Source organism: Leptonychotes weddellii, chromosome 5 (assembly GCF_054177405.1).
Source record: "Leptonychotes weddellii isolate Sample4059 chromosome 5, ASM5417740v2, whole genome shotgun sequence".
NCBI lineage: Eukaryota > Metazoa > Chordata > Mammalia > Carnivora > Phocidae > Leptonychotes > Leptonychotes weddellii.
In genome coordinates this window covers 104,882,636-104,898,741 of record NC_138373.1, presented here as the reverse complement: position 1 = coordinate 104,898,741, position 16,106 = coordinate 104,882,636, and the positions used below count along the sequence as shown (strand labels likewise).

Genomic DNA, 16,106 nt, shown 5'->3' with positions numbered 1-16,106 from the left:
GGGGTGGGTGATGGGCATTAAGGAGGGCATGTGATGTAATGAGCTTTGGGTGTTACATGCAACTGATGAATCACTGAATTCTAGCTCTGAAATTAATGATATATGTTAATTAATTGAATTTAAATTTTAAAAATCTGTCCTAATCTTCCTATTTTCTTTTACTTTCAAGGCTATTTATTCTTGGACTCTCAGGCTTTCTATAATCTATAATTCTATAATCTACCTACCCAACTTTGTATACAACTTATATACCTGACTTGATTATCTTTTTTTTTTTTTTTAAGTAGGCTCCACACCCAACGTGGGGCTTGGACTCATGACCTTAAGATCAAGAGTCACAGGCTTTACCGACTGAGCCAGCCAGGCTCCCCCTGACTTGATTATCTTTACGCTAGGCTTACCTTTTCCTCCTCACCTATATGTGGTCCCCATACCCTGCCTCTCTCTCTGCCTTTACCTGCCTTACTCCTCTTACCCTCCAAATCTTCTCATCTTTCTCCTGGTGAAAACCATTCTTGAAGGCCCAGCTCAAGTCCCACTTCTTGAAACTTCCTAACTCTTCTGTCATTAATTTGTCTTTATTTAATTACTCTAACAAATTTATTCTCTACTACACATGGCACCTATTTTTTTGTATACTATGATGCTGTCTATGTATACTGGTTTATTTCCTCAACTAGAAAACATTTTCATTGTTCCATAGGGCAAGAGCCATGTCTTATATATTTGGGCAAAACTCCTATACTCTTATCCCTGTCCTCCCCCAAATTTACCCACAAGTATATATGCATATAGCATCAAAACATGTAGAAAGTATTCAGTGAACACTTGTTGATTTCTTTAGAATCATCAGAGCACACTAAAGGTTTTCCTGTATATTTTCTGGCTGGTTGTTTGGGAGCAGTTTGTATGGGTCTCAGGTCAGAGAAGCCAAAGGCCCTCTTCTGCCATCACCATGCCCTTAGCTGCCCCGTCCTGTTTCACTTGAGTTGTGATCTGTGTGTGCCCTTACTAAAGAACTCTTGAGCATAAAGGATGATATTACCTCCACTCACCCGGGGATGGAGGAAAAGTGGCTTCATCATTGGCCAACCAAAGCTTCCAGAGGACCTTTTAAAACTATTTTGGGAGGTAGTGGTAACTTTTCCAAACACTCTGATTCAGAAGAGGTTTTGTTTAAATTAAAAAAAAAAAAAATTATGCTGTTCCTTGGAAAATCCCAGTGGACTATTTCCAATCGATCATGCTAAAGGGAACAATTTTAATCCCAGGTCTCACTCCTTAAAACATCATTTAAACATTGTTCTATTTCTGTCATTCAATTTAGTGGTTTGGGGTATGAATGAGTCCCTGAGGTGACTAGCATGTCAAAGAAAACCATCATAATAGAAGTTTAGATCCGGGAACAGAATTTAACTGACCTAAGAGAGAAAAACTAGAAAATCAGAATGGGGAGAGAGGAGCTCAAATCTAAAATTCAAGTTGCTTAGAAAGTTCCCATGGGTTACTGATTGCCTTCCTCTTCCCAAGGGCAGAGGCACTGTTGAGGAAAGATTTGTGCAGCCCCTGAGAGGATATTTTGGCTGGCAAATCTAAATCCAAATATCCTGGTTTCCGGAATTTGCTCTGGGCCCAGGTCTCTGTAAAATGAGCTCTATTGTTTGCAGTTTCCTTTTCTAGCTCATGATCTTGCTGTCTTGTTCCCCAGCCCCTAGATTGCCTGGAATGCCTTCAGAAGGTAACAGACCCTTACCTCAGTGACCACTGAAAGACAAGGCACCATTTCTTATTTGGTAGCTTTAGCAAGCAAAGTCAACCATCTGATCCTCAGTTTCTTCTCCTCATCAGATTTTAACGTCCATCTGCTTATACCTGCTCACTTCAGACCTAGCAGGGAGTAAGTTTAAAGAGAAAATGTCGCTTAACTGTTCTTGATTTTCAGATCTGGAGGTTTCACAGACTCCACCTGGGTGGGTGGTTTTGTTTCGTTTGGGGGTGAGGGAGGTGAAACCAGCCTCTGGGAGAAAGGGGGTTACAGGGATAGTCACACAACAAAACATCATCCTGTCTTCCGCCTGCCGGCCTCGAGGCCGCACAGCACAGACACCCTCTGGTGGCCTAGCACTGGCCTTCACCTGCTCTCGCTCCGTAAAAGCAAACTTGCCCTAACACAGAGACTCTTTCCAAACAGAACAATAAAAATGTGTTCTCTATATACTGTCAAGTTTCAATTTCAGATCAAAACTAAAATAAAGTTTCCTTTTTTTTTTTTTCCCATGTCTGCAGATCAGACTCCTACTCCGACTAGATTCCTGAAGAATTGTGAGGAGGTGGGGCTCTTCAATGAATTAGCTAGCTCCTTTGAACATGAATTCAAGAAAGCTGCAGATGAGGAGGAAAAAAAGGCAAGAGGCGGGACTTTTGCTGACAAACTGGCAGTGTTCAGATGGAGGCTATTTTCAATGTGCCCTGGGATAATTTGCTTAGTCGGTTAAAGCACAAAATTATGGGCTTCGTTCTTTAGAACCAGATAATACCCACTAATCCAAGTCAGCCTTCCACGTCTTCAGGGGTTCCAGATGTGATGGATCAGCACAAGTCTGTCTTTACCAAAAATTAGGCTCTTTGCCCTTTCAGTGGAGCATTAGTTCAGTAATCCTTTTTTTTTTTTTTTAATTATTTCTCTTCTGAATATGTTAAGGATGTTAAAAGATTATAAATTACTCAGATTCTGTGAGATAACATTTTTGGGGGTTAGATCTCTCACTCTTTTCTGAGCTAATCAGACTTCTCACCTGGACTGTTACCATTCAGTCAGCCAATCAACAAACATTTATTGAATCTTGACACTTCTTTGTTTCAATATATGCAGCTCTTACCTTCAGGTAGCTTTCTCGTAATATTCAAGACATTAAACTTCAAGAAGGGTGTTTTTAATGCCTTCCAAAGGAGATCAACCAGGATGGTGAAAGAACTAAAAATTATGTCACTTTGGGAACATAAAAAGAAACTGAGGAAGTTTTGCTTGGAAAAGAGGTTTTAAGGTGAAAAAAATTGTAGTCTTCAAATATGTGAAGAGCTTTCATGTAAAAGAGTGGTTAAACTTACTCTGTGTGGCCTAGAGGTAGAAATAGGACCAGCAGGTGGACGCTATCGCAAAGTGTGTGCAATTAGATGTAGGCCACTTAGTGTGGATACTGTAGAGAGGATTAGAATGTTGGAATCCCTTATTCTGAGTTCTTTCCCTCTAAGAAGAAGAGAGCAGATAAATCAAGAGAGTTGTGCATGATTTTTTTTCATCCAGCTTAAAATGTAATTGTAAGAATGCAAGATAAGGTGTCCTTATCACTGGAGTTTTTTCCAACTTCCGTAGCTTCCTCTGAGCTTCTTTTCCTGCTGTCTCCCTCAAACCGAAAGAAAGCAGGGAAATCCAATGGCATATATTTGTAGTTCTACTTTCAAATGGCTGGACTAGCCACAGTCTTCTCGTTGTTTTTCTTTAGAGACTCCAGTCTCTCATCTCTCTGTGGCTTCAACCTACGTGGTTTACTTTTATTTTACAGCTTCCCTACCTCATCCCCCCCACCACCATCATTTCTCCTTCTCCCAAGACAAATCAGTCAAATTGTTTCCACCAGGATGTGAGCGATTTAAAATCAAACTCATTATAGGCAAATTCAAGAAAATTAACCTCCCTTTAAAAGTGTGAAGTCTTTTGTACTGCCATTTTAACTCAGTTGACACTTCTGGGAAGCCATTCATAGTTGGTCAGGCTTTTATCCGTTGGGCATCTCAGTATTTCTTCCTGTCTATACAGGGGTGGTCTTTACCTCCCCTTGATGAGAAGAACAGACTCAGTAGAAGATTGTATCCAGGAATGTTGACTGAGTCTAAAATTTCACTGAACCACAGCTTTTCTAGGAGATGCCTCAAAGGGATTTTAAACCCTTGGTTCTATTTACTTAGAGGCCTCTCCTTCCCACCACCCTCTGACTTCAGGGATCCCAGAATTAGCTGAATTGGGCCCAACATCTTCACAATGTAGAAAAAAATGAGGGCAGAAATGAAAGCATCTTTGCTATTGCTCACCCCCATCAGATTGGAGAGAAAGAACCATTACCACTTTCTCTAATGTGGTAGATGCCAGATTATCTTCAGTGTGCTCAACTACCAAGATTTCTAGGATTAAGGTAGCAAGGGAAGAGTTAGAAACAAGCTCCTCTTTGACCAAAAAGCTTAAGATATGGGAAGAATAGAACAAAGGATCTATTTTGTCATGAAACCGGACTGCAGTGGCAGCCCTCCTGGCGTGGTGCAGTGTCTGGGCTGCCCTCTCAGATGGTATATGGATCCCTGCAAAGCCATTTACAGCTCCATGGTTCTGTGAAGTGATCACCACTGCCAGAAAAGTACTCTCTTTCCTTTCTGGTTTTCTCCAGTCCTACTTCTAGGATCAAGTTCTAATTTCTTTAACTGATCAAATAGCCAGCCTTTCCTTTCCTTATTACCCCCAAACCCTAGCTTCCTGACTTCTGGCCTCTAACATCAGATGTTGGGATGAAATCACCATCGAGCATGGGAAGTTCCCTGGAAAAGATCTTTCCTATCTTGTTTGTAGTACTTCAATAGCTAATTTGCCTTTGTTTGCTTTTGATACTTGGGTAATCTAGTCCTTCTGGTTGGCAGAAAAAGTGCTCACAGTTCTCCAGTGGCCAGCAGAGCTGGTTGGAAATAGGCAAGCACTGGATTCAGGAATCATTTTACTTTCATGAAAAGTTATATAATTATGATATTTGCATGGATTTAAATGACATCTTTTTTTTTTTCCTTTCAGGGTCTTTATAAACATTTATAAGTATTTTTTTTTCCTTTCAGAATCTTTATAAGTGTTCACCCGTGGTGAAGCAGGAATTAATTCTATTTTACAGTTAGAAAAACAGAAGTTCTGAGAAGTTAAAATGATCTGGCCAGAGTTGTACATAAAACCTAGGTTTCATATTTCTTTGACTTACAGTTCAGTTCTTTGACCAAGGGCTGAACTTAGAAGTATATTTTCTTGGGGCTCTTGGCTGGCTCAGTCAGTAGAACATGCGACTCTTGATCTCAGGGTTGTGAGTTCAAGCCCTACATTAGGTGTGGAGCCTACTTAAAAAAAAAAAAGAAAAGAACCTGGAAAGATTTTGATTCAGCCTATAGGGAATCATGGGTTGAACTTTGCTTATTCACTCTTTCAACAGGCTGCTGCTGGGCCCCTTGACATGTCTTTGCCTTCCACACCAGACATCAAAATCAAAGAAGAAGAGCCAGTGGAGGTAGACTCCTCCCCACCTGATAGCCCTGCTTCTAGTCCCTGCTCCCCGCCACTCAAGGAAAAGGTAAATTCTCTACCAAGAATTATCCCAGGGGTGCCTGGGTGGCTCAGTTGGTTGAGCGTCCCAACTCTTGGTTTCGGCTTAGGTCATGATCTCAGGGTGTGGGATCAACTCCCGTGTCCAGCTCTGCACTCAGGGGAGAGTCTGCTTCAGATTCTCTCTCCTTCCCCCTCTGTTCCTCCCCCTGCCCACTTGAGTGCACGCTCGCTCTCTCTCTAAAATAAATAAAATCTTAAAAAGAAAAAATTATCCCAAATGTTAGTTGGTAGGTAGATTAAGTTTTGATTCATTAGTTGTATAAATAATGTGTGATACAGGATTGATTATACTTAAATAATGTTCATTGTTTAGAAGATTTGTATAAATTACACCTATTCTCTGACCCAGCAGTTCCACTTCTGAGTCTATATGGAAGTGAAATTAGTGTATATGTCGACTATATAAAAGTATATAAGAATGCTCATAACAGTTGTTTTCATAATGGTCAAAGAACTGAAGTAGTCCAAATGTCCATCAATAAGAGAATGAATAAATAAATAAATTGTGGTATATATCTAAAATGGAATAGTAAGGGTACCTGGGTGGCTCAGTTAAGCACCTGACTCTTGGTTTCGGCTTGTCATGATCTCAGGGTCATGAGTTCAAGCCCCATGTCGGGCTTCATGCTGGTCATTGAGCCTGCTTAAGATTCTCTCTCTCCATCTCCCTTTGCCCTTTGCTTCCCCCACCCCCCTCTCTCTAAAAATAAATAAATGAAATAAAATGGAATACCACATGGCATTAAAAAAGAATGAACTAATGACATGCACAGCAATGTGGTGAATCCCACAAAAGTTATATTGAACAACAACAAAATTCAGACACAAAAGTACACACATGACTCCATTTACATTAGGTTCAAGAAGAGGCAAAACTATTTGATGATAGAACTCCAAGTAAATGTTTAACTTTCATGAGGGAAGGTATGGATTGGGAAGGGACACCTTCTGGGGTGCTGGAAATGGGCTCTGTCTTGATGTTACATATATAGTCATTTATTTATATCCTTTAGATTAATGTACTTTATGTATGTTGACTTCAGTTATTTGGGGTTTTTTTGGTGGGGGGGGGGTTGGTCTTTTTTTTTAAGACAAGGAGAGAGAGGAGTGGGGAGGGGCAGAGGGAGAGAGAGAATCCCAAGCAGGCTCCACGCCGTGGAGCCCAACATGGGGCTCAGTCTCACGACCCTGAGATCATGACCTGAGCTGAAACCAAGAGTTGGCCTCCCAACCAACTGCACCACGCAGGTGCTCCTGTACTTCAGTTATTAAGTGGGAAAGAAAAATTATGTAATTCATAAATTGGACATTAAATGATTTTGGAAAAAAATCTTTTTTTTTTTCTCCAGGATTTTATTTATTTATTTGACAGAGAGAGACACAGTGAGGGGGAACACAAGCAGGGGGAGTAGGAGAGGAAGAAGCAGGCTTCCTGTGCAGCAGGGAGCCCAATGTGGGGCTTGATCCCAGGACACTGGGATCATGACCTGAGCTGAAGGCAGATGCCTAATGACTGAGCCACCCAGGCGCCCCGGAAAAAAATCTTTTAGAAGGAAGGCTTGTAGTGACTCAAAGAGAAAATCTGCTAGAATTCTGAGTATTATTTTATTTTATTATTTATTTTTAAAGATTTTATTAATTTATTTGACAGAGAGAGACAGCGAGAGAGGGGACACAAGAAGGGGGAGTGGGAGAGGGACAAGCAGGCTTCCCACGGAGCAGGGAGCCCGATGCGGGGCTCAATCCCAGGACCCTGGGATCATGACCTGAGCCGAAGGCAGACGCTTAACGACTGAGCCACCCAGGCGCCCCTGAGTATTATTTTTTTAAAGGAAACTTTTTATGAGGTAGTATTTTTCATAAATTTATTGAAATATAGCATACATACAGAAAAGTGCATGAATTGTGAGTATATAGCTCACTGAATTTTCATGAAGTTTACAGCCTGTGTAACCAGCACCCAGATATTATCAGAACCTCAGAAGCCCCCTCATGCCTCTTTCCAATCTCTACTGCTCTACCAGGGGTTATTAATTTTAATGTTCCCTGTGGGTAGAGCATCTGTACCTCATTTTACCTCCCTCCAAATTTGGTTTGATAACTTCTCCAAACTACCTCTTACATAAACATTACAATTGTCCCTCCTCCCTCCCCTTTTCATTAGCAACCAGGTCCTAACAGTTGTCGGGAGATGTGTGAGGGCCAGTGTGGCCACTAGCAACTGAGGTCCCAAACAAGTTAACAGTGAGAAGCAGTTTGTTTTATTACAACATGACCCTTAAACTTGCATAGCCTTTTCTTCCATAGCCTTTTTTAAAGGGATCCATCTGGAGGTGCCTGGCTGGCTCAGTCAGTAAAGCGTGCAACTCTTGATCCCAGGGTCGTGAGTTCAAGCCGCACATTGGGCATAGAGCTTACTAAAATAAAAAGGTGGGAGTGGGGGTATATGTCTGTAGGAGATACTAGGTTGCCTTCTCACCAGTCTTACACCCTGCCTTTTTTTCATTAGAGATCAGAGAACACTCAGCCATCAGATTTGGAATAAAGAGTGAAAAATTATGACAGTCCTTGGAAGTTATATGGCACTACAGTGCTTCTATAAAGATTTCAAGTGATTTTCCAACTCTCATCTCATTCATATAGCAATCATCCCTAAAGGGAGATAGCCAAAAAGCTTTAACTCAGCATTCCTATTGAATGGGCGAGTGAAGTATGGGTCCATGATCATGATAGAGTTAGGGCATGATTACATGAGTCACTGTAGTGCTCTTTCCAGTAAATGTGTACTACATTTAACCAGCTACATATTTTCCTATAAGCAGCCCCTTATAGCATTTTGTGTTCTGTTGGTCTCTTCTCCTCAGGAGGTGGCCCTAAAGCCTGTCGTGATCTCTACCCCCACACCTACCATCGTGCGCCCTGGCTCCCTACCTCTCCACTTGGGCTATGATCCACTTCACCCGACCCTTCCCTCCCCAACTTCTGTCATCACACAGGCTCCACCATCTAACAGGCAGCTGGGGTAAGTAAAGCAGGGAGAAACAGTGGAGCCTGAACCTTTTTGTACTTGGTTAAAAAAAAAAAAAAACAGGGACTGTTTTTGAATACTCAAAGAAAACGAGTCAGTGAGATTGTCTCTCAAAATAAAATATCCCCCCATAAGCAGACATCTCCTTTACCTTATTAGTAAACAAGCAAGTATTTATTTGGGGATAATACTTCCTGAATTTGGAGGTTTAATACTTCTTTGATCTAAAAGAAGAATCTTTAAAACTTTAGGAAGTTCATCATAATGGTGGAAGCCACACAGGGAAGTATATTTACTTCTTGGCCTCGATCTGTACAAGGTTTGGAGGGCATTACTGAATGATGGGCTGAAACCCATTGTCATCTTTTTGAGTCTGGTGTTCCCCCTCAGTCTGGGGTTCTTGGTCTTTGCTACCCCTAATTTTGTTTGTCTGTCTTCAGTCCTGGCGTGGTCCATACAGACTTCCTAATGAGGTGACTTGAGCTCCTGTCCCCAGGTACCCATGGGTTTAGAGGTTGTTGTCAGGATTCAGCCTCTTAAAGCTTATTGTTCTCTGGACCCACAAGGAAAAATACGAAGTGACATCTTTTGGGGACAAGGTAGAGCAGTACATGCAAAGGAACAGGAGAAACTTACTCATATTTGGCTATCATATGACATAATTCAGCTTTGCAAAATGACAACTTTGGCCCAAGTCCCAGCTAAGGCAAGACAGAATTTATACATGCCAGTGGTAGGGATGTTTGTTTCGTTGTTCTGAAATCTTAATAGGATTAGCTTCCCACCCGTTTGAATTCAGTGGTGTTTGCTTAATTTGCAAGGTGTAAAGATCTTCCCATTTCTGGCCATCTGTCCATCTGTAAGGTAAGGTAGGAGGCATTCCCTGGTTCTTCCACGTTCATGAGGGTGTCAAGATTTTATAGTGTTGCCCTGTAGCTTCCCTAACTAGAGAAGCCTGGGCAGTCTGCTGTAGTTATAGGGGGAAGATCCATAGACAAAGGGTCTGTATGATGAGCATTTCACTTCGTGTCTCCTCAGGTCTCCCACTGGCTCCCTCCCTCTCGTCATGCATCTTGCGAACGGACAGACCATGCCTGTGCTGCCGGGGCCTGCGGTACAGATGCCTTCTGTTATATCGGTGAGCTCTGTCGTTGGCGCAGCCAGCCCTGCCGACACACTAATCCCTCCCTTCCACCTGAATGCTCATAAACACACATGCGCCCCAGGGAAACGGGGGCTCTGGTCTGTATTAGCTGAGCGTGGCAGCCTGCCTAAACTCTCTGTTAACCTCTGCCAATCCAGCACTGCGGAGCACTAGACAAAGACTCATCCGGACAATTGGCTCCTGGTCTAGGAATTGATCTTGCCAGCCTGCTGAGTGGTTGATACCACTTGGCGCTTAGCGCCTCCCACATTGCCCACCACTTTCCTCAAGATTCAGCCCCAGCCGTTCCCATGGAAATTGTCACAGCCCTGAAGGATTCGATTCCCTACCCTGTGGTGCTCCGTGGGGAAAGGTGTTTCCCAGGCTGTCCCTCTGTGCCCTCTGGACAGGCTGCACAGAACAGGCCCTGACACGCCAGTCTCCAAAGCACTTCATTTTGGAGCTGTTGCCCCACCACTAGTATTATGTTCCCTTCTGGTTTTTCCTCCTCCTCTTGATCCAGCTGGCCAGACCTGTGTCTGTGGTGCCCAACATTCCTGGTATCCCTGGCCCACCAGTTAACAGCAGTGGTTCCATTTCTCCCTCTGGCCACCCTATGCCATCAGAAGCCAAGATGGTGAGTACATCCCAGCTTGGGGCAGTGTTGGCCCTTTCGAAAGAAGTGTTACCAGCCTAGGTTTTTCAAGTGAGCCAGGCAAAGAAACCTTCTGGGGCTTGCAAAGCTGAAGATACCCTGCGGTGGGGTCTGGAAAAGAAGAGACCCTGATTCATGACTCCTCTCTCCTCTCTCCTGCCTTTAGAGCCTGGTACATAGACCATGGCAGTGAAAAGAGGCAGCACAGATTGTTTGGAGTGGAATGCTTGCTGTTTCAGTTCCAGGGTGACAGATGGAGGGTGGATGAGTGGGCAGGAGAGCTGGCCAAGAGGTGAATAGCTGCGTAACCAGCACCTGGCCAGGTTCCAGGAGAGAACTTTCATCTGGACTCTATTACTTCAACAACCCCCACCCTCCAACTGTGCCCAGGATGATAGCCAAGGAACAGAGTAGGCATGTTAGGGATCCAGGTGCACATTCTCCCTGTCATTTTCTTTTAACTCCTCTGTTAAGGGCAAATTGGTGTGGACATTTTAGTGATCTATAAGGTCAGCATTAAAATCTAAGCCCTCTCTCCTCACCCGTGCTAGAATCTTACCCTTGACAAGCAATTTTTTATTATTGTTCCCTACAGAGACTAAAAGCCACGCTAACCCACCAAGTCTCCTCAATCAATGGTGGGTGTGGAATGGTGGCGGGTACTGCCAGCACCATGGTGACGGCCCGTCCTGAGCAGAGCCAGCTCCTCATCCAGCACCCTGATGCCCCATCCCCTGCCCAGCCACAGGTCCGTCGGGCCCTTGGACGGGGGAGCCTGCTGTGTCACCGTTACTGTATGTTACGTCTGGTTTTCGAGGAGCAGAAAGAGCGGGTTTCAGTCTTCTCGGCATCTTCGTGTGTTCTGGTTCTTGTTAACAGTTGGACAGTAGCAGAATGCACCAGTCTTTATCTCCTCTTCTGTTATATTCACATCAGACAAGCTGGAGAATGCGGAGCTGGCAGAGAAGAGTTCTCAATTTTTGGTTTTCGGTTTTTTCTCTATGTGCATGACGTATCTGCAAAACCCTCTAAAATGTGACAGAACCTGACGCAAACCACTTTGTGCACCAAAGGAGGCTCCCCTAGTCTCTTTCCCGTGTGTTAAGTCTTACAGAAAATAAACAAACCAAAGCAAAGACAAAAACAAGAACCCAAAAAACTTACCTGATTAGGTTTTGTAGCCAAAATTAGGTAATAACAATATATGAGTAAAATGGGGTGTCACAGTACTAAGATGGCTTAGTAAATAGACATAATAGAACACCTTTTCCCTATCAATTTAATCCCTTTTTATCACGGAGAAATGAAAGTCTTACTAAAGCTAGAATAGTCCCTTTTGTATGCCCCGTTCTTTTCCCAAGGAAGCCTCCGTTTTAATAAGTTTCTTTGAAAACTGAATAGGCCTTATTAGTTTTTGTAGTATCTGCACTGGACAGGTGACAACAACCTGAGATGGGTTTCTAGAATTACATCTTTGTCCAGCCCCTTTTTCTGATGTCACCACCTGCTTTGTCAGTTACCACCACATGTCCTAACATTTAATGGCCATATGCCGCCGTAAAGCTTGGCCAACAACTAAAGCCTTCATTTGAGTTTTCTTGTTGGAAGCTGAGCTGGCCCTCCCTCCTAGAACCCCTTCCGATGCCAGTCCCTGGAAATGGCAAAGCAGTAGCCACCTTGCCTGAGTCGTGCTGCTGCCCTCTCAAGAAAATGACGTGACTTCCTTTTTAGTCACCGCTGATCCCTTTCTTTCTCATTCTTCCCTTCTTTCCCTTGGTGTTCTTTCAGCTCTCTTCCCTGCATGAGCTGCTGAGTTACTGTGAGAGAATGAGAACCTACCGTTTCTTTTCCTCATCCCCCTAAAGTGCCGGTCTTCCCATGTGCTCCACCAAGCTCAGGACAAAGAGGAAATTGAAGTCTCAAGAGAATTAGTATAAACTTCCATAGTACAGTGAGAAGCAATGACCCAAGGCCTCCGGCTCGTTAAATTGAGTTTTAAATTTCTTCTCCATTTTTTCTTTTGGGAGAGATAATATTAGTGTGAATAAATAAAATTACCTCTTGATTATCTATATTAATGGAGAACATGAATTAGTAGGGCCTGAAGTGGAGTATAAGATTCTGTTTTTTATAAGCTCATGCTTAGTCTCATGCAACTGATGTGAGCTCTGGCCCTTGGGAACTACTAATATAGATATTTTCTAAGAGCAACAGATCCAGGAAGAATTTGTTTTTGGCATTGTTTTTACATTTATATAGTTTCTTTTATACAGATGGCTGACCTCTCTACATTCTAATTTTGCCTGCTCTTATAAAGTTGGTCTATCTTCTCTGAACACATACCAGCTAATAGAAAGGGAAGATGATCCAGAAGTACTGTAGTGACAGAGGACGTCAGCCTAAAGTTTAAAGACAAAAGGCTGTCCTATATCACCAGTGTGTAAAGGGATTAAAAATGTTTTTTTGCATAAAAACAAACAGGACAAACAAGGTGGGGAGGGTGATTGCTGAGGATGATTAATAACGGACTATAAATAAGAATGTACTAATCCATATCTCTCCATGATAGCCAGTATCTCACCAGTAGTAAAGTCTTTCCTCCTTTTCTGAAACTTGTTGGAGCATTCAATTGTTTGTATATATTGCTTGTCCAAATCAGTGATTCTCAAATATCTTTATTCCTGTCTCCCTAAAAATTCCCCCGACACCCAGCCCCCATTACGGTTTCCCCTCCTACAGGAAGATTCCCTGTTGTTAAGAAACAAAAAGTGACGCTAGCTTCATCTTGTCTGTCTGTCTCAGAAATAATCAATTTCCAAAAAAGAAATAATCAATTTCCACCTGAGCTGTGGTTTATCTAAGTTTGGGGCTGAGAAGACTGGAAGGAAATGGGGAGGCAGAGAAAAGAGAAACTCAGGGGCATAGTGATGAGACATGCTCTGGTTGCAGAGACTGGTACATCCCTTTACCAGATCTTTACCAGAGCTTACTAACCTACCTGACATCAGGCTTAATTTGCAAAGGGTTGATGTTCCCTTCAAGTAACTCCTCTTTCTGGGCCCCAGGTCTCACCAGCCCAGCCCACTCCCAGCACGGGAGGGCGACGGCGACGCACAGTGGATGAAGATCCTGATGAACGGCGGCAGCGTTTTCTGGAGCGCAACCGGGCTGCAGCCTCCCGCTGCCGTCAAAAGCGGAAGCTCTGGGTGTCCTCCCTCGAGAAGAAGGCAGAGGAACTCACTTCTCAGAACATTCAGCTGAGTGTGAGTGGGTCCCTGGGTGGTTATTGGGATTGATGAATCTGGAAACTGAGATTGAATCAGAAAAAAGTGAAACAGTATAAAAGAAGATGAGGGTGCCTGGGTGGCTCAGTCGGTTAAGCGACTGCCTTCGGCTCAGGTCATGATCCTGGAGTCCCGGGATCAAGTCCCACGTCCGGCTCCCTGCTCGGCAGGGAGTCTGCTTCTCCCTCTGACCCTCCTCCCTCTCATGCTCTCTCATTCTCTCTCTCTCAAATAAATAAATAAAATCTTTTAAAAAATAAATAAATAAATAAATAAAAAATAAAAGAAGATGATAACTCTAAATTAGGACTGTACCAGAAGATGTGCCAGGAAGAATGCAGAAAGAAACTCTTAACTGTCAAAATTGAAATCTCTTCCCCAGGGGTTGGAAAAGACTCACCATCTACTCCCAAACCTGTTGCTAGAGTCTGAATCATCCACAGACCCATTTGGATGGAGGAAATTAGATTAATTGTCCCAGGGTACTCTTTTAGGTCATCAGTCGAATCCAACTGGGGTCGTGGAGCACCCAAAGGGAAATGTATTTGCCCCGGATAATGCAGCTTAATGAAAGAAAGAAAAAACCACACAAGCACAAATAGAAAAATTATAATCCAGATATTTTCTTGAATATTATTTTCCCGTCTTTTGATAACTTATTATAAGATTTCACTTCAAAGGTATATATGAATATATTTATGTATATAACATATGTATACCTACATGCACACACAAGTGTATAGAACAAAACCAAAGTTCTTCAATATGCCTTTCCCAGTCTTATTCTTTCCTGTGGATGAGTTTGGTGTGTACCTACCAAACATACATGTATTTCTAAATATTTTTTTCATTTATACTTTTTGTAGGGTAGTCAGGGAGGGACTGTGTTTTAACATACCTAGATTGATAGTATCTCCTCCTGGAGATCTGGCCATCTGTCTAGAGAATCTACTTCATTTTTTTTAATAGCTCTATGGTAGTATATTCTGTAGCGTGGTTATATTTTAAGGTATGGGTATTTACAGTGTTTCTAATTTTTTGCCAGAACAGCAGTGCTATAGTTAACATTGTATGCACTTGAGTAGGTAGCTTTGTTCAATAGATTCCTGGAAGTAGGCTTTCTTTTTTTTTTTTTAAGATTTTATTTATTTATTTGACAGAGAGAGAATGAGAGAGCACATGAGAGTGGGGAGGGTCAGAGGGAGAAGCAGACTCCCCGCCGAGCAGGGAGCCCGATGCGGGACTCGATCCAGGGACTCGATCCAGGGACTCCAGGATCATGACCTGAGCCGAAGGCAGTCGCTTAACCAACTGAGCCACCCAGGCGCCCCTGAAGTAGGCTTTCTTAGTCGGAGGACATATGCATTATTAATTTTGGTATGATTATGTTTATCCTAAATAGGAATAATGTTTCTGTTATAAATCCCTCCTTTTCACTGTAAGCAGCTCCTGTCAGTGAATTCATGACTGTACTGGCCCTGAGCTGTCTGAAGCCTTGCGGGATGAGGAGTCTCCCAGATTCAGGGGAGAAAATCCAGGCAGCATTCTGTCCTCACCGTGGGGACAGCCACTGGGGGCACAGGGGTGGAGGGTGCATTTTCTTGATACTCTTTTCTTCCCTCCCTCTTCAGAACGAAGTCACGTTGCTACGCAATGAGGTGGCTCAGTTGAAACAGCTACTGTTAGCTCATAAAGACTGCCCGGTTACTGCACTACAGAAAAAGACCCAAGGCTATTTAGGTGAGTGGCTCACAACCTAAGCAAGGGTAGTCAGTCAGTAAACTGCATGTACCGACTGTCTCAACTATTTATAATTTTATAATCCCATTCTGAATGTTCTGGAGGGATCCACACTGATGAATGAGCAGCCTTTCTGGAACAGCCAGTCCTACAAAATAATTTTGTTTTCAGAACCATATAGAGTTATCCTAATTATCTATCATGGGAGATAAAGGGTAGCAATATTTATCAGGTGCCTACTTTGTGTTAGGCCCTCTACCATCTGCCCAATTCTCTCATGAAATAGATATTGCCTCCATTTATATACAGTAAAACCACTCAGAATAGTCATGTACCTGAAGTTACACAGTTGGTGAAGTAGCAGAGCCAAGATTCCCATCTAGGTCTTTCTTATTCCAAAGACGCTATCTTGGCCTCAAGAGAATATAAACAATAGATGATACATTGGCGTTTGTTAAGCATTGTGCTATGGGGGTATATTTTATCTTTCTAATGATGGACCCATGGTGGTTTTAATTTGTAACCTATGTGCACACATAAAATAGTGCTAGAAAGAGATGGTCATAGAGTCGTGCTCGGGACAAGCACAGTCCTGAAATTAAAATTACTGTGAATAATTTGCTTATGGACAGTGAAAGCTAGTAAAACATTTTCCTTTACAAATTTAATAAATTCCTAGAAATTTTGGCTATCAAATTTTGATATATTAAGTTATTTTTCCACTAACTGTTTTTATCATTTCAGAGATGTGTTCGCATAGAAAAAGAGTAACCACATCACTCATTTTAAACATCTCTATTTAAATTTTAATTTTAATATGTACTTCAGGATACATTCATTCATTA

At 42.6% G+C, this 16,106-nt stretch overlaps 1 protein-coding gene across 4 annotated transcripts in view; it reads left to right on the top strand.

Moving 5' to 3' along the window:
• The window catches only part of LOC102738150 (cyclic AMP-dependent transcription factor ATF-7), an 89,956-nt gene that overhangs the window by 65,892 nt on the left and 7,958 nt on the right, over nucleotides 1–16,106 (top strand). For all 4 annotated transcript variants that reach the window (XM_081821756.1, XM_006728691.3, XM_031019826.2 and 1 more), the window contains 8 exons: nucleotides 2,287–2,405; nucleotides 5,238–5,375; nucleotides 8,275–8,432; nucleotides 9,477–9,576; nucleotides 10,106–10,219; nucleotides 10,833–10,985; nucleotides 13,303–13,500; nucleotides 15,153–15,261. In XM_081821756.1, coding sequence (XP_081677882.1) covers nucleotides 2,287–2,405; nucleotides 5,238–5,375; nucleotides 8,275–8,432; nucleotides 9,477–9,576; nucleotides 10,106–10,219; nucleotides 10,833–10,985; nucleotides 13,303–13,500; nucleotides 15,153–15,261 — 1,089 coding nt within the window. The remainder of the gene's footprint in view (nucleotides 1–2,286; nucleotides 2,406–5,237; nucleotides 5,376–8,274; nucleotides 8,433–9,476; nucleotides 9,577–10,105; nucleotides 10,220–10,832; nucleotides 10,986–13,302; nucleotides 13,501–15,152; nucleotides 15,262–16,106) is intronic.